We start from the raw sequence: 17,056 nt of genomic DNA, 5'->3' as shown, positions 1-17,056 counted from the left end.
AGGAACACCTGTCTGCCAAGATAACGTTACAGACTTCAGACAGAAGGTCGAAAGCGATCAACTGCCACCGCTCAATCTCCATGCAAGAAGGCAGACAACTGGACATGTTCTGGTGGAGAACCCTCCCCAGCTGCTGCAACAGAAGCCACAAGGATTCCTTGGACCCGGTCATTATTGATATTCTAGAGAACACTGGGGAGAGGTGGTATGGGCCAAAAGCTGTACAGAAGGTTTGAGCTTCATTCGCAATGAAAAGCAGCAGCAGCGAGCGATTGCCGCCTTGGAAACTCCAACGTGCAAAACCCTGACTGTGCGTTCTCTGCGGAGGCAAACGGATCTAATCAAGTCTCTCCCCACTGCTGAAAGAGACCTTGCACCACCTCCGGATGGAGACACCATTTGTGATCGACCAGGCACTGTCGAATGAGTTTGTCTGCTCTATCGTTCAGAGAGTCTTCCAGGTGTTGAACCACCAGGGAAATGCATGAGGCCCAGCAACCATAGAGTAATTCTCACCAAAATCCAGGATATTAGATGAAAGATCAGTATCATAGCCTGAATATGCTGGACTAGCTGCTCGGGAGGATAAACCTGAGAGTGCACTGTGTCCAGAACAGCTCAGATGAAAGGGAGAATCTGAGAGGGAGCCAGGTATGACCTTGGCATGCTTATAGTGAACCCCAACAAGGAGGTCCACCATAATCTGAAGGTGGGAGACGACAGCCTGGACTGAGGCCTCCTTTAACTTCCAGTCGTCGAGGTAGGGGGAAGACTGAAACCCCTACCCTGCGCAGATGAGCTGCAAATGGTAAGGCCGAAGGGGAGCACGGTGAACTGAAAGGGTTCGTAGCCCACCATGTACCGCAAGTAGCGTTTGTTGTCAGGCAGGATGGAGATGTGAATATAGGTGTCCTGCAAGACTAACGCTACCATCCAGTCTCCGGGGTCCAGGGCAGGAAAGACCCAAGCCAGAGTGCGCATTTTGAACTTCTCTTTTCTGAGGAAGAGATTGAGGGACCGAGGTTCTAGGATAGGGCGCAGGCCCTTGTCCTTTTTGGGTACTAGAAATTAGTGGGAATAACAACCACAACCTACTTCTGGCACAGGAACCCTCTCTATGGCTCACCTGGCCAAGAGAGCTGTCACTTCTTCGTGGAGAAGTGCCAAGTGATCCTCCGTTATCCAATTGTAGGATGGTGGCACGGATGGAGGGGTAGTCTCGAAGGGGAGGGAGTAGCCCCTCTAGACTATTTGCAAAACGCACCTGTCTGGTGTGATGGACTGCCAGTGGAGTGCCCAATAGAGTATGGGTATAACGGCCCAACAGGCATGCAGTGGTTCACAGACTGCAGTGTCAGGCTTGGTGAAGAGAACATTTTCTTCCCAAGTTGGTTCAGCCTCTTGGATTTCCTATCCAGGGGAACAGAAGGGAATGCGCTTTGGGACGTAGAGGCTTGGATAACCAAGCTCTCAGGGGTGGGGTGTTTTGCTACATGAACGGTAGGTCATTTGGAGCAGGTCTGTGGCAGCAGGCAATAGTCCTGTTCACAGGAGCCCATGTGCTGGGCTTGGACCAGGTACCCAGCAGGACTTCTGTAAGGGGTTCATTAAAAAGAAAAAGGGGTTCAGAGGATGAAGCTCCAGGCTGAAGCACCTCTGTCAGGAGGTTAGTCCTGACAGCCACTGAAGGTAACACGAGGTTGAGGACCTCGGCCACTCTTCGCACCACCATTGAATAGGATGCCCCCTCCTCCGTAGCCACGGCAGGGGGAGAAAGCATGCAAGAGTCAGGTGAAGTATGTAGACCACTGGCCTCACTCAGGTTCATCTGCCAGTTCATAGGGTCTTGGAGATGGGATTTTAAAGGGTCCAGCCACCCACCCCTCCCATCCCTCTGTGTACCCAAACGCATAAAAGTAAGGATCAGGATCCAACATAGGTGGCAAGGCCCCTGCCGAAGTCGGAGTCTGAGACGCAGAACTGGCATTGGGTAAGATCGAGGTGGTACGACTGGCGCCGGTTCTGATCTGGGAACGGATCCATGGATGCACCCTGGAGCCGAAGCTGCCGGCGAAGAACCCAAGGGGGCCCCTGCTGACCCCGTAGGGCCCAAGGGCGCTACAGCGAGTCAAACTGCCCAAAGATGAGGCTCATGGCCTCATAAAATTCTCAGTTGGGCAGGGGTTGCTCCGGCTCCCGGAAACTCAGGGAGGTACGGAGCCAACCCAGTCGGGGGCTCCGAGGATGGAGACCTAGAGCGATGATGCTCCCTTTCTCTCATCTCGTTGGCCGACTCACTTGTTCTTCTTGTGCCTCTTACCCGACCATCCAGAGGACTTGGAGTGGGATGACGAAGAATGGGGGTTCTGCAACCGTTCTTGGGACCTTCCTTTCAATAGAGATCGGAAGCGACGCAGAGCCAAGCACCAAGCCGCAAGGAGCATTAGGAACCTCTCCCACAAAGCTTTCAGATTCATAACCCAACACTCAGAGCACAACTTCGGGTGATGGTCGAGCTCCAAATATAACAAGCACATGAGGTGTGGATCCGTCACAGACATCGTCCGATGACAGCATCCGAAGTCAGAGCTGGCTGGCACGAAAATAAAAGAACTGATGTTAGAGTACCGGGTGGCACCTATTTAGGACCCGCAACATCATGTTCGGCTCAAAATTGTGCTGATGACGGATGCAGAGGTGACCGATGCCACTTGACGACACGCATCGAGAAAAATCTCCGGATCCAGACTGACGCCTGGCAGAAATTCCAAGGTAAGGAATCTGCAACTAGAAGTTTTATCAGATATGAACATGGAAAATAGTGCTTCCATCCACTGTAGAGGGATTGATGTGATTCCCGTAACCAGTGATATTAAAATGTATAAACCATCGCTGTGATAAATCTGGTATCTCGAAACCCTGAGTCTTTACCCTCGCCTTTAAAGGATTCTCTCCTTGAAAATCTGAAATTCTTACAGGTTTCGATTGTGAATGGTGGGAGACTTGTGATACACCATATAATCCAGGGCTTAAGATCTTCCCCCCATTTTAGCAATGGATGACAGTTCAAAATGGAATTGGGTGGGTGGTGCGCTTTAATGGTGATCATACACTAGGCTCAGTAGTTAAACCTTAAAATTAGCCATGACTTAAAAAGTGGTTTCCTGGAATGCGGCAGGTATAATGATTAACACAGAGAAAATTAATCTATTAAATAATTTAAAAACTGATGTAATCTGCATCCAGGAAACATATATTCCTCCTGACACATCCTATAACAATCTCTTATGTGATATATTCACGTTTATAAATAAGGCAATGGAAAAGGAGCATGAACTTCAGGTTATTCAAGTTGAAGACTTAAATTCTAAGTTTCCAACCATTCTATAAGTCTATATTCAGATACTAAAAATGAAGAAGCATGTCATATTCCCCCACTTCTCTTTCCTTCAAAAATAAGAACAGATAAGAGAAGACTATTACTCTTTGACTAATTAAGAAAGCATGAATGCTTGACTGTAAGCTGAAGATTTAGCCAAGATTTTCTGGCGTATTATAGCCATAAGTCTCTAATGGGAATTTCAATAACTGATTACCTCATTGTATCATACTTTACGTTTTCCTTTTACCTGATGTGAAAACTGTAGACTCTATGCTCAGTGATCATAGACTCTTAACCTTCTCACTAGAGATTAGTGTGCCACCTGTGGAGCTATGGAAAACTGTCATACCGCACTCGTAATTTCAGTAAAAATTCTGGTAGAACTCAGCTGTACCCCAGTAAGATCTCTTATTTAAAAGTGCTATTGGAGAAGTCAGTTTTGGCCTAGATCTTTGGAATGATGGCCTTAGCTTCCTCTGCCAATTTATGAAGCAAATTACAAATAATGTAGATCAGATACGTACTAAAACACTCTAAAAGACATCTTGTCTGCCCATCCTTTCCTTGAATAAGGAAAAAAATAGGCTGATTCAAATACAATTCGTTTCCTTTTTCAAAGGAAAGAGATAGTTTTATTTATTTCTTGATGAGGAAAAGAAGCCGTCTAAAAGCAAGTATAAAAAAAGCAGATTGTAGATCGCAGGTAGATAGTCATAAGAGAACCTGAAGTTTAAGAAAAACATCAGAAGATTCTGGGGGATCATTGCAGACTCCTGTGGATCTAGAAAGTCCCTTCCCTCACAGATGAGGATGGTTGGTGCAGTTTTATCTGATTATTATATGGAGAAAGAACAAGTTACTTACCTTAGGTAATGCTTTTTCTGGTGGATGGAGTATCTTCCTGTGGATTTCTCACCTTTTGAATATTCCAGTGCTCCAGCATTCCATAGAAATTCTTCTTCGTAGCTCTTCACGTCAACGAGGATGTCACAATGCCACAGCTTCACACGCAACTCTGTGTGATGCCATCAGTCATAAGAAGTCCTCGTTGGCGTGCTGACGTCAGTTTCGTCCCATTTTTTTGTGCCTTCAAGGTGAATGGACAAAACCAACATCACAAATGCAACAGGTCGCAATCCACATATGTAAAAAAATATTTATATGAAATAAGCATTACTTAAACAATATACAAATAGATTTCTTTTGGCATATGCAGAGAAGCAATTGGGAGGCAAGTTGTTTCAGTGAGGAATTCACAGGTAGATCCTGTATCTACAAGAAAAAGCGTTACAAAAGGTAAGTAACTGGTTCTTCTGATGGGTACATCTACCAGTGTAATCCTCACCTTTTGAATAGAATCCCCAAGCAGTCCCACACTCAGCGGTGGGTGCCCTCTGCATCAAAAAAACTTGTAAAACAGAACGGGCAAAATGACCGTCCCTCTGCACTTCGCAGTCTAAGTAATAGTGCGTTGCAAATGTGTGGGAGAAGTTCCCACCTGGTTCTTTGTTAACCATGTCATAGCATCTATTTATGCACTGGTTGATCCATCTGGACAATGTTCTCTTATGCATCGCTTTTCCTTTCATCTTGCCCACATAGCCAACAAACAGCTGATCATTCAGATGGAGATCAGGAGTTCTGTCCACATAAAAGCTCAGCACCCTTTTAGGGTCCAAACGATGAAGCATTTCCTCCTCTTGGATAGATGTGGAGGATACAAAGGAGGAAGGCTGATAGATTTGCCCAAGTGGAAAGGAGTAACCATGTTTGGTAGGAAAGCAGCCTTGGTCCTCAATACCAACTTATCTGCATAGAAAGCCGTGAAGGTGGGTTTCACTCTTAATGCCTTTTATTCACTTACTCGTCTAGCCGCTGTTAGTGGCAGCCAGAAAAACACTTATGAAAGTAAGTAATCTTAGAGGACAACTAGGTAATGGTTGATACAGAATACCCACAAGGTAAGAAAGCACCAAATTAAGACCCCACAGAGGCATGATAAAGGGAGTGGGTGGATACCTATTAGTAGGCCCCATTAATAAACCTTAGCACTATAGGGGACTTGAAAAGAGAAGGTTGATCGGGTAAACAATGGAATGACGTAAGGGCAAACAAATATCCCTTAACTGTCGCAACTGCACAACCTTGTTCTGCTAGGGAAAGCGCAAAATGTAAAATATCAGTCAAATGGGCTTTTAAAGGGTCTGTGGAACTTTCCTCACTCCACTTTACAAACCTAACCCATCTGCCAGCATAAACCGACTTGGTGGAGTGTCGCCTAGCTGATAAAATAACATCCACCGAGTCAGGGGGAACGAGAATATGAACTCAGGTTGCCCCGTTCAATATCCAGGCATGTAGGTGCAGGCTCTGGAAGGGGGTGTAGAACCTGCCCCTGTGAGAGGGTGTCTGCCCTGTTAGGGAGATGGAGTGGAGGTCACAGTGAGAGGTGAAGAAGGTCTGTTTACCACACCCTTCTTGACCAATCTGGGGCTATTAATATGACTTGGGTCCAGTCTTGGCAAATCTTCATCAGAACTCAAAGAATCAAGGGTATGGTGGGGAAACGTGTTAAGCAACCAAGTCCAATTGACCACCCTCCCCACTGCCCCCCCCAAATGCCCTCTGCATCGGATACTGAAGGCTGCAGAAGAGATATACCTGAGGAGTCCCCTATAGCCAGAAGATGTGAAACACCATCTCTGGATGGAGCTACCACTCGTGATTGGCTGAAACATGCCCACTGATACTGACCGCACGTGCGTTAAGAACTCCGGCCAAGTGATTTGCCACTATGTATATCCGCTGGTCCTGAGCCCAGGACCAGAATCATAGAACCTCTCTGCAGATAAGATACGACCCTACACCTTCCTGTTTGTTGACGTACCACATTCTGGTAGTAGTAACTGTTAAGACTTGCACTGACTGACAGCAAATGGAAGGGACAAAGGACTTAAGAGCTAGAAGTATTGCCTGCAATTCCAATAGGTTGATGTGCAACAACTATTCCGCTGGAGACCAAAGTCCTTTGATCTCCAGCTCCCCCAAAAGTGCTCGCCACTCCAGAGTGGAAGCATCCGTGATCACTGTGGCCACTGGAGGCAAAGGACAAAACAGCTTCTCTTGAGATAGATTGCCGTCCATGCTCCACCATCGAAGATCCACTGCAGTGTCTCCAGAGATTTTGACCAATAGTAGGAGAGCACCTTTTTTTGGCATGGATAGCCCCCCGCCAACCCCAACATTTTGACTGGTATCTGATTCAATTTACATCTGAAAGTGCACTGGGTTCCTGCTAACCAGGTCCCCAGTGCCAGATCTCTACGCATCCTGCAAATCGATTGAAATCATTCAGTCTTCCTTGTCCAGCGCAAGAAGCAACTGTGCTAGGGTCAGCATTTTGATGTTTTCCTGTTTCAGGAACCAATTCAAAACAAATGTTTTTAGGCTAGAAAGTCCTGCAGGACCGAATAGGCGAAATGCCCGACCCTGCGGACCTGACTGTCCAGGCAGTAGTCTTTGCTAAACCTGTCCAATGACACACACATTGCTGCCTGGCAGATGTCTAGGACTGGGATTCCACATGCCAATGCCGTGGTCACAGCTTTTCCCCTGGTAGAATGGCCCATAAGTCCCCGGAGGCTGCTTCTTAGCCAGGGCGTAGCAGATCTTAATATAGAGAACGACCCAGCGCAAAATGGTCTGCTTCTGTAGTGCCCGATCATTCTTTGCTCCCACATACCCCACAAAGAGTTTTTGGTCCATCCGGAACTCTTTTGTGGGGTCTAAGCAGAACAACAATGCTATTTTTGGGTTCAGCCGGTGGAGTCGCTAATCTTCCCTACAGGGATTTGGGGGAGCTAAGAAGATGGCCATGGTGACAGCCCGACCCAGGTGGAATAGGGTCATGTAAAGATGAATCTCTCAGTTTAGTTTAGTTCCATTTCTTTATTTCATAATTAATGTACAGCATCTCCAGCACAGCTCCGTCCTTCTTTCTCTGTCTTTCTCCTCTCAACTCCCCTCACACATTCCATTTGAGAACCCATCTACCTCATCACATTCCAGTATTGGCCCTCCTACAGCACATAGAGTACCAAGCCATCTTCACACTTCTCCCCCCTATATAATATATAACAAATAACAAAACAAAGAATAAGAGTAGGTACGATAAGACATGAAAGATCAGACAAAGCTATTAACCCTAGTTCACAATACAAGTTCAACAAAATAATTCAGAAATTCTATATTTTAACGATGAACTTTGCACACACTTCCGATACTCCAGGAAGAACCATCCTCTAAAATTACTACATTTCTTTTGACTTCCCTCACCAATTCAGGGGCAGAATACTTGCTGTCTCCCTTCACAAAGGTTCCACCTCTCCTTGTCACTTCCCAATCCCCTTTATCTATGTGAAAATACTTCACACCCATTCTTTTGTTGTACTGTTGGGTATTTGTTTTCTGCATCTCCTCTACTCTCTCTTTCATTGCCTCCCTGTCCACTCTTACATTCCTTTCAGTCTTTAACCACACTGGGCATTCTTTCACACCAGGCATTCTTCGCTTAAGAGATACAAACGGTGCCACCCCAGTAACTGAATGTGGAGTTGTGCGATATGTCCACATCATTTTACATAATTCTCTTTTCCAAGAGAGATGATTGGCTAAAGACAACTGAATATTATCCATTATCACGCGATTCACCCTCTCAACCAAGCCATTAGCCTGTGGTCGAAAGAGGGCAACTCTTTCATGACTAATACCCATCTTCCGCAAATATTCCACCATTTCAAAAACTATTGTCTGACAATGGTGTGACACAAATTGTACACCATTGTCAGACAATAGTTTTTGGAATCCCTTCCTCTAAGAAAACTTCTTCAAAGAATTCTATGACTCTCGCAGTATTCACTTGGTCAACAATTTTGACCACAAACCATTTCGAGTGATAGTCTACTAGCACAATAATGAACTTGTTCCTAGCATCCAACTTGGATACAGGACCAATGAAATCCACAGCTAGTTTTTCCCAAGGTCTTTTTGGAAATCTTACGGGGCTAAATGAGTTTGCCTTAGGACCTTAGTTTTCTCACTATTACCACAAGGCACACAACTCTTCACTGTCTCTTCCACCTGTTTATCTATTCCCGGGCCACCAGAACAATTGTCTTATTTTCCTTTTCATTACTCCTCGTCCTAAATGTCCCTGGTGAGTTATATCAATAATGTGCTTCCTTACACCCTCAGGGGGAACAATTTGATTTTTCCTATACAACCTCCCCTCCAGTATACTCAGTTGATCCTTAATCCTAAGGTAACATGACACATCGCTACTTCGTTCGTCCTCATGCGTCCATCCATTAATTATTTTACTTTCCACCTTACACATAACAGAATCGTTCGCCTTAGCATCAGCCCACTCGCTCAAGGCCAGTTCACCCAAAATAGTTCCCAAAAATTCTCAACTCCTTCACCTACAATTTCATCCACGATCACAGGCATTCTTGACAAACAATCTGCCACCACATTTCTATTAACTCTTACAAACTCCACATCAAAATTATACTCCATCATAGATAATAGCCAACTTTAAATTTGAGGTGTTACGTTCCCTTCCAAACCACGCCCGCCCTTGAAAATATAGATCAAGGGCTTATGGTTAGTTTTTAGTTTAAAAGGCACTCCCCATAAGTAAAACCTGAAATGATTGATCCCCCAGCAACAAGCCAAGGCCTCTCTTTTAATTATTGGATATGATAATTCCGCACCCTGCAATCGTCTTGAAGCGAAACCTACAACGTACTCATCACCATCCTTTACTTGAGTTAAAACCGCTCCCACTCCCACATTGCTCGCATCTGAAGTTACATACGTTTTTGCTGTCACATCAAAAACACCTAAAGTGGGAGCACTCAAAATACTCTTCTTCACATATTCAAAGGCACATTTGCAATCCTCATTCCACTCATTCCACTCCTTTTTTCATCAATCTCCTTAAAGGTTCTACAACCTCTGTAAAATTCCTTATGAACTTGGCGCAGTATTCCGCAAGACCCAAGAAAGATCTCAACTCATCTTTGCTAGTTGGCTCTGGCGCTTTCTCGATTGCAGTCACTATGCTCTTCTTAGGTCTAATACTGTTTCCATTAACTGTATGTCCCAAATAAGTCACTTCATATTTTCCAATTTGACATTTTTCCTCTTTAATGGTCAGGCCTCTCTTCTTCAATCTGGACATTACTTCTTCAAATAAGAGGTCATGCTCTCTTTCATCATTACCTACAATTAAAATGTCATCTTGAAAGCATAACACTTTGTTCATATCTCCAAAAATCTCTTCCATTAGCCTCTGGAAAACGGCTGAGGCAGAAGCTAATCCAAAGGGCATCCTCTTGTAGCGGAATGCCCCCAAAGGCGTCACAAAGGATGTCAAATGCCTAGAATCTTCATGTAAATTAATCTGATGATATGCTGAGGACATATCCAACACACTAAAAATGCACCCTTTGCCTTTTATGGACAACATCTGTGAAATATTTGGCAAAGGTTGTCTGTCCACCCAGATATTTTTGTTTCAATCTCTAAGATCGATGCATAGACGAATCCTTCCTCCCTCCTTGGGCGCTACAACAATCGGAGCCAGCCATTCCGAAGACTCTATTGGCTCAATGATACCATCTTGCAACAACCTGTCCAATTCATTTTTCAAAGGTTCGTTCATCAAATTAGGTATGCCTCACACCCTGTGAACTACAGGTTTTGCATCTCTTTTTAGCACAATCTTGTGAGAAAACCCTTTCAAGATGCCTAATCTTGGAGAAAAGACTTGTGGATGCTTTTGGATTAAGGGATGACGAGAGTTTTCTTTTACTTCACCAATTCTTTCTTTTTCCAAAATCATTACAGGCTCTTTAGCATTAGGGTTCAGAATTATGCCCAAATCTTTCTGATGACGCCAGCCCAATAGATTAGTTCCAAAGTCCGTGCTATATATATTTCCTTTAACTGCTCTCCCTTTGAAAACAATTGTCATCCAAATCATGCCTATCTTTTCTATTTTTTTCCCCGCATACCCCACAGCTTTTATATCCGGTTCCAACAGATTCTCATTTCCAGTGTTAACCCACAATTCCTCATAAGTTTTTTTTTAAACAAGGGTAAATAGACTCCCAGAATCTACCAACAGATTAACTGGCAGGTTGTTCAGTAACACTTGAGCATGAGGTTTCTTCAAGACACTTGTACTTTCTAGATCAACCTTGAGCGTTGAATCTTCTATACTCATGGTTTTCTCGTTAGGAGCTAGATGAATGGGGTTTCCTTCCACAGTTAGTATTATTTCTTCCAAGTTTCCACACACATCCTGAACATCTTGAATTGGGTGACCACTACCTTCATTGTTTTTAAAATTTACAGACTTTGGCAAAATGCCCTCTTTTCCCGCAATTGCGACATATTGCGTTCCTTGCAGCACACATTTTGCTCGATGCAATGTGTCCAGGCGCACCGCACCAATAGCATTTTACTTCCCTTGAGTCTAACTTTCCCCGATTCGGGTCTTCCCAATTCCTTGTTGATTTTTTCTTCTCTTCACTAATTATGAATTTGCTCTTATTCTTTATTTCACTGATGACATTTTGTTTTCCTTCCTTATTTGAATCATCCATTTCCTGTAGCCATACAGCCGTGTGCTCCATTCTTTTAGCAACTTGTATTGCTTCCTCCAGATTAGGATCTTTCATAAGTAACTTCTCCCTTATTTTCTTATTATAAGCAGACCTTACTATCTGATCTCTTATCAGGGAATCAGATAACTGTTTGAAGCAGCAAGACAGGGCGAGTCCACGTAAGGTTGCTACATATGATACTATATCTTCTTCAGCATTTTGCATCCTCAAGAAAAATTTATGACGCTCTAAAACCAAATTAGTCTTGGGCGTAAATTGTAAATCTAGCATTTGCAAGGACATCTCAAACAGATTGGAGGGTTGTCCATCACCCATACCTAAGGAAACCTCAGGTAAGTCCTCATAGATTCTTCTTCCTTCTATACCTAAATGATGAAGAAGAATCGCCTGCCTTCTGATAGGACTGTAGCGATCTCCCCCAATTGCCAGTAAGTAGATAGAAAACACCTTTTTCCACTGTTTCCACGGAATAGGTGGTTCCCCAGGAGTTGCTAAAAAGGGTGGTGGCGAGGACATACTTTGATCACCCATATTTCAATATTTTAACTCAATAGATATTTCTTTAGTTCTATATATAATATTATAGTTATATATATATATATTTGTATTATTATTATTTTTTATTTTTTATAACATATGTACTTTTCTTCTCCTCAATTTTTTCTCTTTAAAATTTGTTATGTAGTATACATTTAATATTTGTATTTCTTCACTTTTTCCATTCACATTGCCCTTTTCCTGCCTCTTTTTTTTCTCTTTTGAACGTCTTTCTTCGCTTGCAGTACGTAACTTTTACCAAGTCCTCCTTCGCTTTTGCAGGACTGGTGCAGAGTACGTGATGAAGTGCTGGTGCAGGTAAGGTTCTTGTATTCCCCTTATTTAATATTTTAGTTGCCGCGTCAGGCAGGGAGCCGAGTAATGCTTCACTAGCGGCAGAAAGCCGGGCAATGTTCCACTCGCGGCATGAACTGCCGTAATGGAAATTGCTCGCTCGCGTTCAGGATTGTGTTCTGCTCACGGGAGAATTTCTACAGAGCGGTAAATGCACCACGCGCTCACATCGCATACACCTCGCGCGTCTTTTTTTTTTTTTTTTTTTTTAAATACACACAGTTCGTTAGAGACACGCGGCCTTCTTTGCGTTAAGGCAATATAAAGATTGTTATTGTTTTCCTTGATGAAATGCTATCATGCGATTGAGCTTGTCACACGGAGTTGATTAAAAAAAAAATATATATATATATATATCTATATATATATATATATATATATCTATCTTCATATACGTTTTTAAGGTTCCAAGGGACAACTTAACCGATTTGAAATTACGATATAGTTGAATAATAATAATTTTGCTCACCAGTTCTAAAAGAAATTAAGGTTTAAAAGTTATTTTGCAAGTTTTTCTTTTCTTCTTTGGTTTCTTTTTCTTTCTGTTGAATAGATGATTTATTGAGCTGTATTCGCTTCCAGGAGTGGAGATGTTCACCTCAATCCGTCTCCTACACGGCCCCTCGTCGCCAATGTAAAGATGAATCTCTCAGTTTAGTTTAGTTCCATTTCTTTATTTCATAATTAATGTACAGCATCTCCAGCACAGCTCCGTCCTTCTTTCTCTGTCTTCCTCCTCTCAACTCCCCTCACACATTCCATTTGAGAACCCACCTACCTCATCACATTCCAGTATTGGCCCTCCTACAGCACATAGAGTACCAAGCCATCTTCACAGGTCACCACCTTACGAAGGAAAGATGCATGGAAAAAGTTTTTTAACTCTGTACTGAAATTCATGCATATTGGGAAGTATGCAGTTGCGCAGGTTTTCAGGGAAGCGGAGCAGATGGGGGCAACATTGGCTGCACTGCTGCAGTCTAGACGAGAGAACAATGTGATTCTCCAGATCCGGGACCATGCTGGTGGAGTGTGGAGTGATGCTGGGTCCGTTGTGGTGAGATTTTGTCATTATTATACGAACCTCTAGAAGTCACGTATAACAATTTGATGAGGTTGCTATCACTGATTATCTCCTTCATATAGCCATGTCCTGGCTTATGTCCGAATGCAGAGAGAGACTAATGGCCTGATGCGGCCGGAAGAACTTAAAATTGCACTGAAAGATATGTCAGCTGGTAAGGCACTGATGGGCTGACTGTGGCCTTTTATAAGGCCTACCAGGAACTACTTATACCGCACCTGGCCACCCTCTGAGGAAATGGCAGCTGATGGGTGCATGCCCTCCACTATGCGTGAGGCATTGCTGGTGGTTCTGTTAAAGCCAGGTAAGCCGGCGGATCGTTGCCATCACTCATGATCGTGGATGCAAAATGTATACTAAAATTCTAGGGAACAGACTGGCACCCCTGTTACCCCGATTGGTGGGCGTTGAACAGACGGGGTTTGCACCTGGATGCAATCTATCATTTAACTTTTATACTCTATTTGGTGCACTTCAGCATATTGACCCGGAGGTCAGAGCAGTAGCTGTCTTCTTAGACATAGAAAAGGCATTCAACTCAGTGGAATGGGGCTTCATGCAGGCCGTTTTAAGCTGTGTCGGTGTGGGAGGCACATTTCTCCAACTAATTAGGGTCCTCTACAGTCAACCAGTAGCACAACTTCGGCTGAATGGTATTGTGACTCCCCATATTCCTATAGAGAGAGGAACAAGACAGGGATGGCCCCTTTCACCTCTGCTATAAGCTCTGGTTGCTGAACCGGTAACTTGTGCATTAAGGGAGTATCACTCGCATAGAGGGTTCCGCTTCCCATATTACACCCTAATAGTATCTGTGTAAGCGGAGGATACCTTACTCTATGTTAAGGTCCCAGAGTGCAATTTGACACCGGTGCTGCAGGAAGTGGTATTGTTTGGGAGTCACGCTGGACTCTGTGTGAACTGGGATAAGTCGTTGGTGTGTCCCCTTACTGCTGCCGCTAGGCCAGTACCCATGGAGTTTCCGTTACAAGATTCTGTGCGCTATTTGGGAATTCAGGTCCACTCAGACCCGGCAATAGTGCTGCAGACAATTATGGTAGGGTGGTGCAGCGCCTGACTGAAGTGGTTGAGCACTGGATCAAGCTGCCTCTCTCCCTCTCGGGGAGGGTGGCTATTATGAGGATGGTGGTGCTGCTGCATTTTCTGTTCCTGTTTTTGAATATCCCGATTATCCTCACTCGCTCGGTCTTCAGTTGAGGGCCCTTCTAGGTCGGTTGGCTTGGGCAGTTAAGCAACCCAGAGTAAGGTGGCAGACATTGTCCCCCCCCGTAGGACATGGGAGGCTTCAGCTCACCCCGTCTGGAGGCATACTACTTAGTGGCTCCAGCTCAGTTCTCACACTACTAGATGTTGGTTAAGAGGGGCAAGAGGGATGCAAGGGTGAAAGGGTCTGGATGGGGCTCGCTATTGTTGTACAAGCTGGTGGCCTAGTTGATGAAGAGTAGGTTTAGCTGGATGCAGAGGTCCTGAGAGGGTGTTGCACTAGTGGAGCTTGCTGCTGGATTGGTGAAGTTTTTTTTACTATGGCAAATATTTCCTTGGCGCTGTGGCTGCTGCTTTTGACACGGTCAGTGAATGGGAAGAGTTTGGTGGCTCTGATTTGTTGATGGTAGAGCCTGAGGACAGATTTTGTAGGTGCTCTTGACGGAGGTGTCCTGACTTTGTCTCCATCTGCGTTCATGTTGCGTCCAGTGGCGTTTGCTGAGCCTGAGCTCTTCCATGTTCCAGCCTGCTTGTGGTCTCGTTCTGGTGATGTAGGAGTTTGGAAGACCAGGATGAGGCGGCAATCTTTTTTCAGTCCCGTCGTGAAGGTCTGGCAATGGTGTTTGAGGTGGTGTAATGTGGGTATGCTGCAATTGATGAGCGTGTGATCACAGTAGGTGATCGGCGTGGGCTTGTCTACTGTGCTGCTGCTGAAGAGGGGGTCTAGTAGGTGTCCGGTGACATGTGTGGACACTTCCACTTTCTAGGTGAATCCAAGGTTGGACAGGACCTTAAGGAGGTTGATCGTGTTGGGATCAGTGAGGTCCTTCAGGTGGTAGTTGAGTTCACCGAAGAGGATGAAGGCACTGGAGTGAAGAATTATGGAGGCAACAAAGTCCACAATGATGCTGTTGAAGTTGGTTAGTTCTCCGGGAGCTCGGTAGACAAAGGTGCCACTCAGGGTGTAGTTGGTGGTGATGTTCAGCTTGAAGGTCATGTGTTCCATGTTGTAGTTGGTGCTTCCCGAGGTGGCGGAGCATTGGTTGGATTCTTTGGAGTTGATAGCGATTTTGCCTCCATGTGTGTCTGACCTGTGTTGTCTTGCAATCTTATATCCTGGTGTGGAGGGGCAGTGGGTGGATTGCTGTGGGGGTGACAGGGTCCAACAAGGGAATCAGCCAGGTTCGGTCAAGAAGAGCATGTCCGGTAAGCACTCATTGTAGCACATGCCAAATTTCAGTAGGGCGTTTAGTGAGGGAGTGGGTTCTGATGAGTATGCAGGACAAGGAGGGGTGTGGTACAGTGGGGATCAGGTGTGTGTGGTGGTTTGTGTCATCAGGTCTCAGGCAGTCAGCATGCTGCAATCCATTCATGCACACTGTAGCCCCACTCTCAGGAGTCTAGAAGACTCTGGGTTGCACTTGAATGGTTGAGAGCTGTAAACATTTAACACTGTTGAGTTGTGAGGAAGATATCCACAGTTCCTTGTAACTGCATCCTTTGATATGAATGCACTAGTTTGCCTTGCAGGAATACTGTGAAAAGTGTTCTGGGTCTGACCCCTCACCCTTAGATTTAATCTACAGAAATACTGTGGCAGCTCATCCAGAATTACAGAGACTCAGCATTGCGTTAGATCTTTAATGCTTGTTTGCCTTTTCGTTCTATCAAATAATGAAAAAGCAGATAGTCTAGGTCCCAGAAAGGGGATCACTATAATTCAAGACAATACTTCACATGCCTCAGTTTCAGAAGGTGAGCATGTTAGATCTGGTTACAAAGAAGTTTGTTCTTCTTTTCTTTTAGATTGGCTGCCTGGGTCCCTTTTCCAAACCTTCCCAGGTTTTTTGGTTAGGCCATAACAAGCAAAAGCGCTGAAAGGTGAGCTACTCATCCCACCGTCAAAGGGCCCTGTTGAGCCCAAAACTACTGTACATAGGGAAGGAAACCAAACTATGCAGGGGCAACCCTGCATTTAGCTTTATAAAACAGATTAGATTTTATGTTTAATATTTTTACTGTGCACTTCTGTAAATATTTAGCAATGAGAAAGCTCATGACCTACAGGCCTTTATTGAGACATTTAGGATGTGTACAGTTCATTTACTCACCAATATTGTGTCATGATAATAAGCTGATATTCAACTACTTGCTATTGATAGTGAAAGTGAATAGAAAAAACAGTAAGCTATGACTGTGAGACTCAATCAGCACAGAAGGAGGAGTCTAACAGGGCAAATCTGAAAAAGAAGATCACGGATAACAAGCCTTGTATATTCAAGTGACATGGGGATCCATGAGAGATCTATTAAAATAATTACAACTTTGGTCAAACTCCTAGGGCTTTCATTCAAAGATACTAATGTATAATTATGTTATTAGAAAAATATTCCTACAGTAAATATTTAAGAAAAAATTACATTCATGGGATAATTCAAGATACTCCATACCAAATAATATTTATGAGGCATGTTTAGGTCATGCTCCTAAGGGTAAATGAGAGATGTTTTCAGTTGGTGTAGATCTCAGAAGCCTGGGTTTGAATTCAAATGTATTTAAATGCAAGTCCGCTAAAACAATTTACCTGCTTCAAACCTGAAAACATGAAGGCATCACTGGGCTCGACGGCAATCTCTATATCTTGGACAAAACCAGTCTTATTTTGTAGATGATATTTCACAGGTAATGATTCTCTGACACGTCCAAACGAGGGAAGATCTAGGATGGTTTAAAAAACAAATACAAAGACAGTAAATTACTTTTTAAAATTCTGGAGCCAAT

General features: G+C 44.1%; 1 protein-coding gene across 1 annotated transcript in view; it reads right to left on the bottom strand.

Annotated features, from left to right (window-relative positions):
• Positions 1-17,056, bottom strand: part of TRAPPC11 (trafficking protein particle complex subunit 11) — a 550,973-nt gene that overhangs the window by 55,840 nt on the left and 478,077 nt on the right. The window contains exon 28 of the mRNA XM_069199334.1: positions 16,860-16,993. Coding sequence (XP_069055435.1) covers positions 16,860-16,993 — 134 coding nt within the window. The remainder of the gene's footprint in view (positions 1-16,859; positions 16,994-17,056) is intronic.

This window comes from Pleurodeles waltl, chromosome 1_2 (assembly GCF_031143425.1).
Source record: "Pleurodeles waltl isolate 20211129_DDA chromosome 1_2, aPleWal1.hap1.20221129, whole genome shotgun sequence".
Lineage (NCBI taxonomy): Eukaryota > Metazoa > Chordata > Amphibia > Caudata > Salamandridae > Pleurodeles > Pleurodeles waltl.
This window is presented reverse-complemented; position numbering and strand designations above follow the sequence as displayed.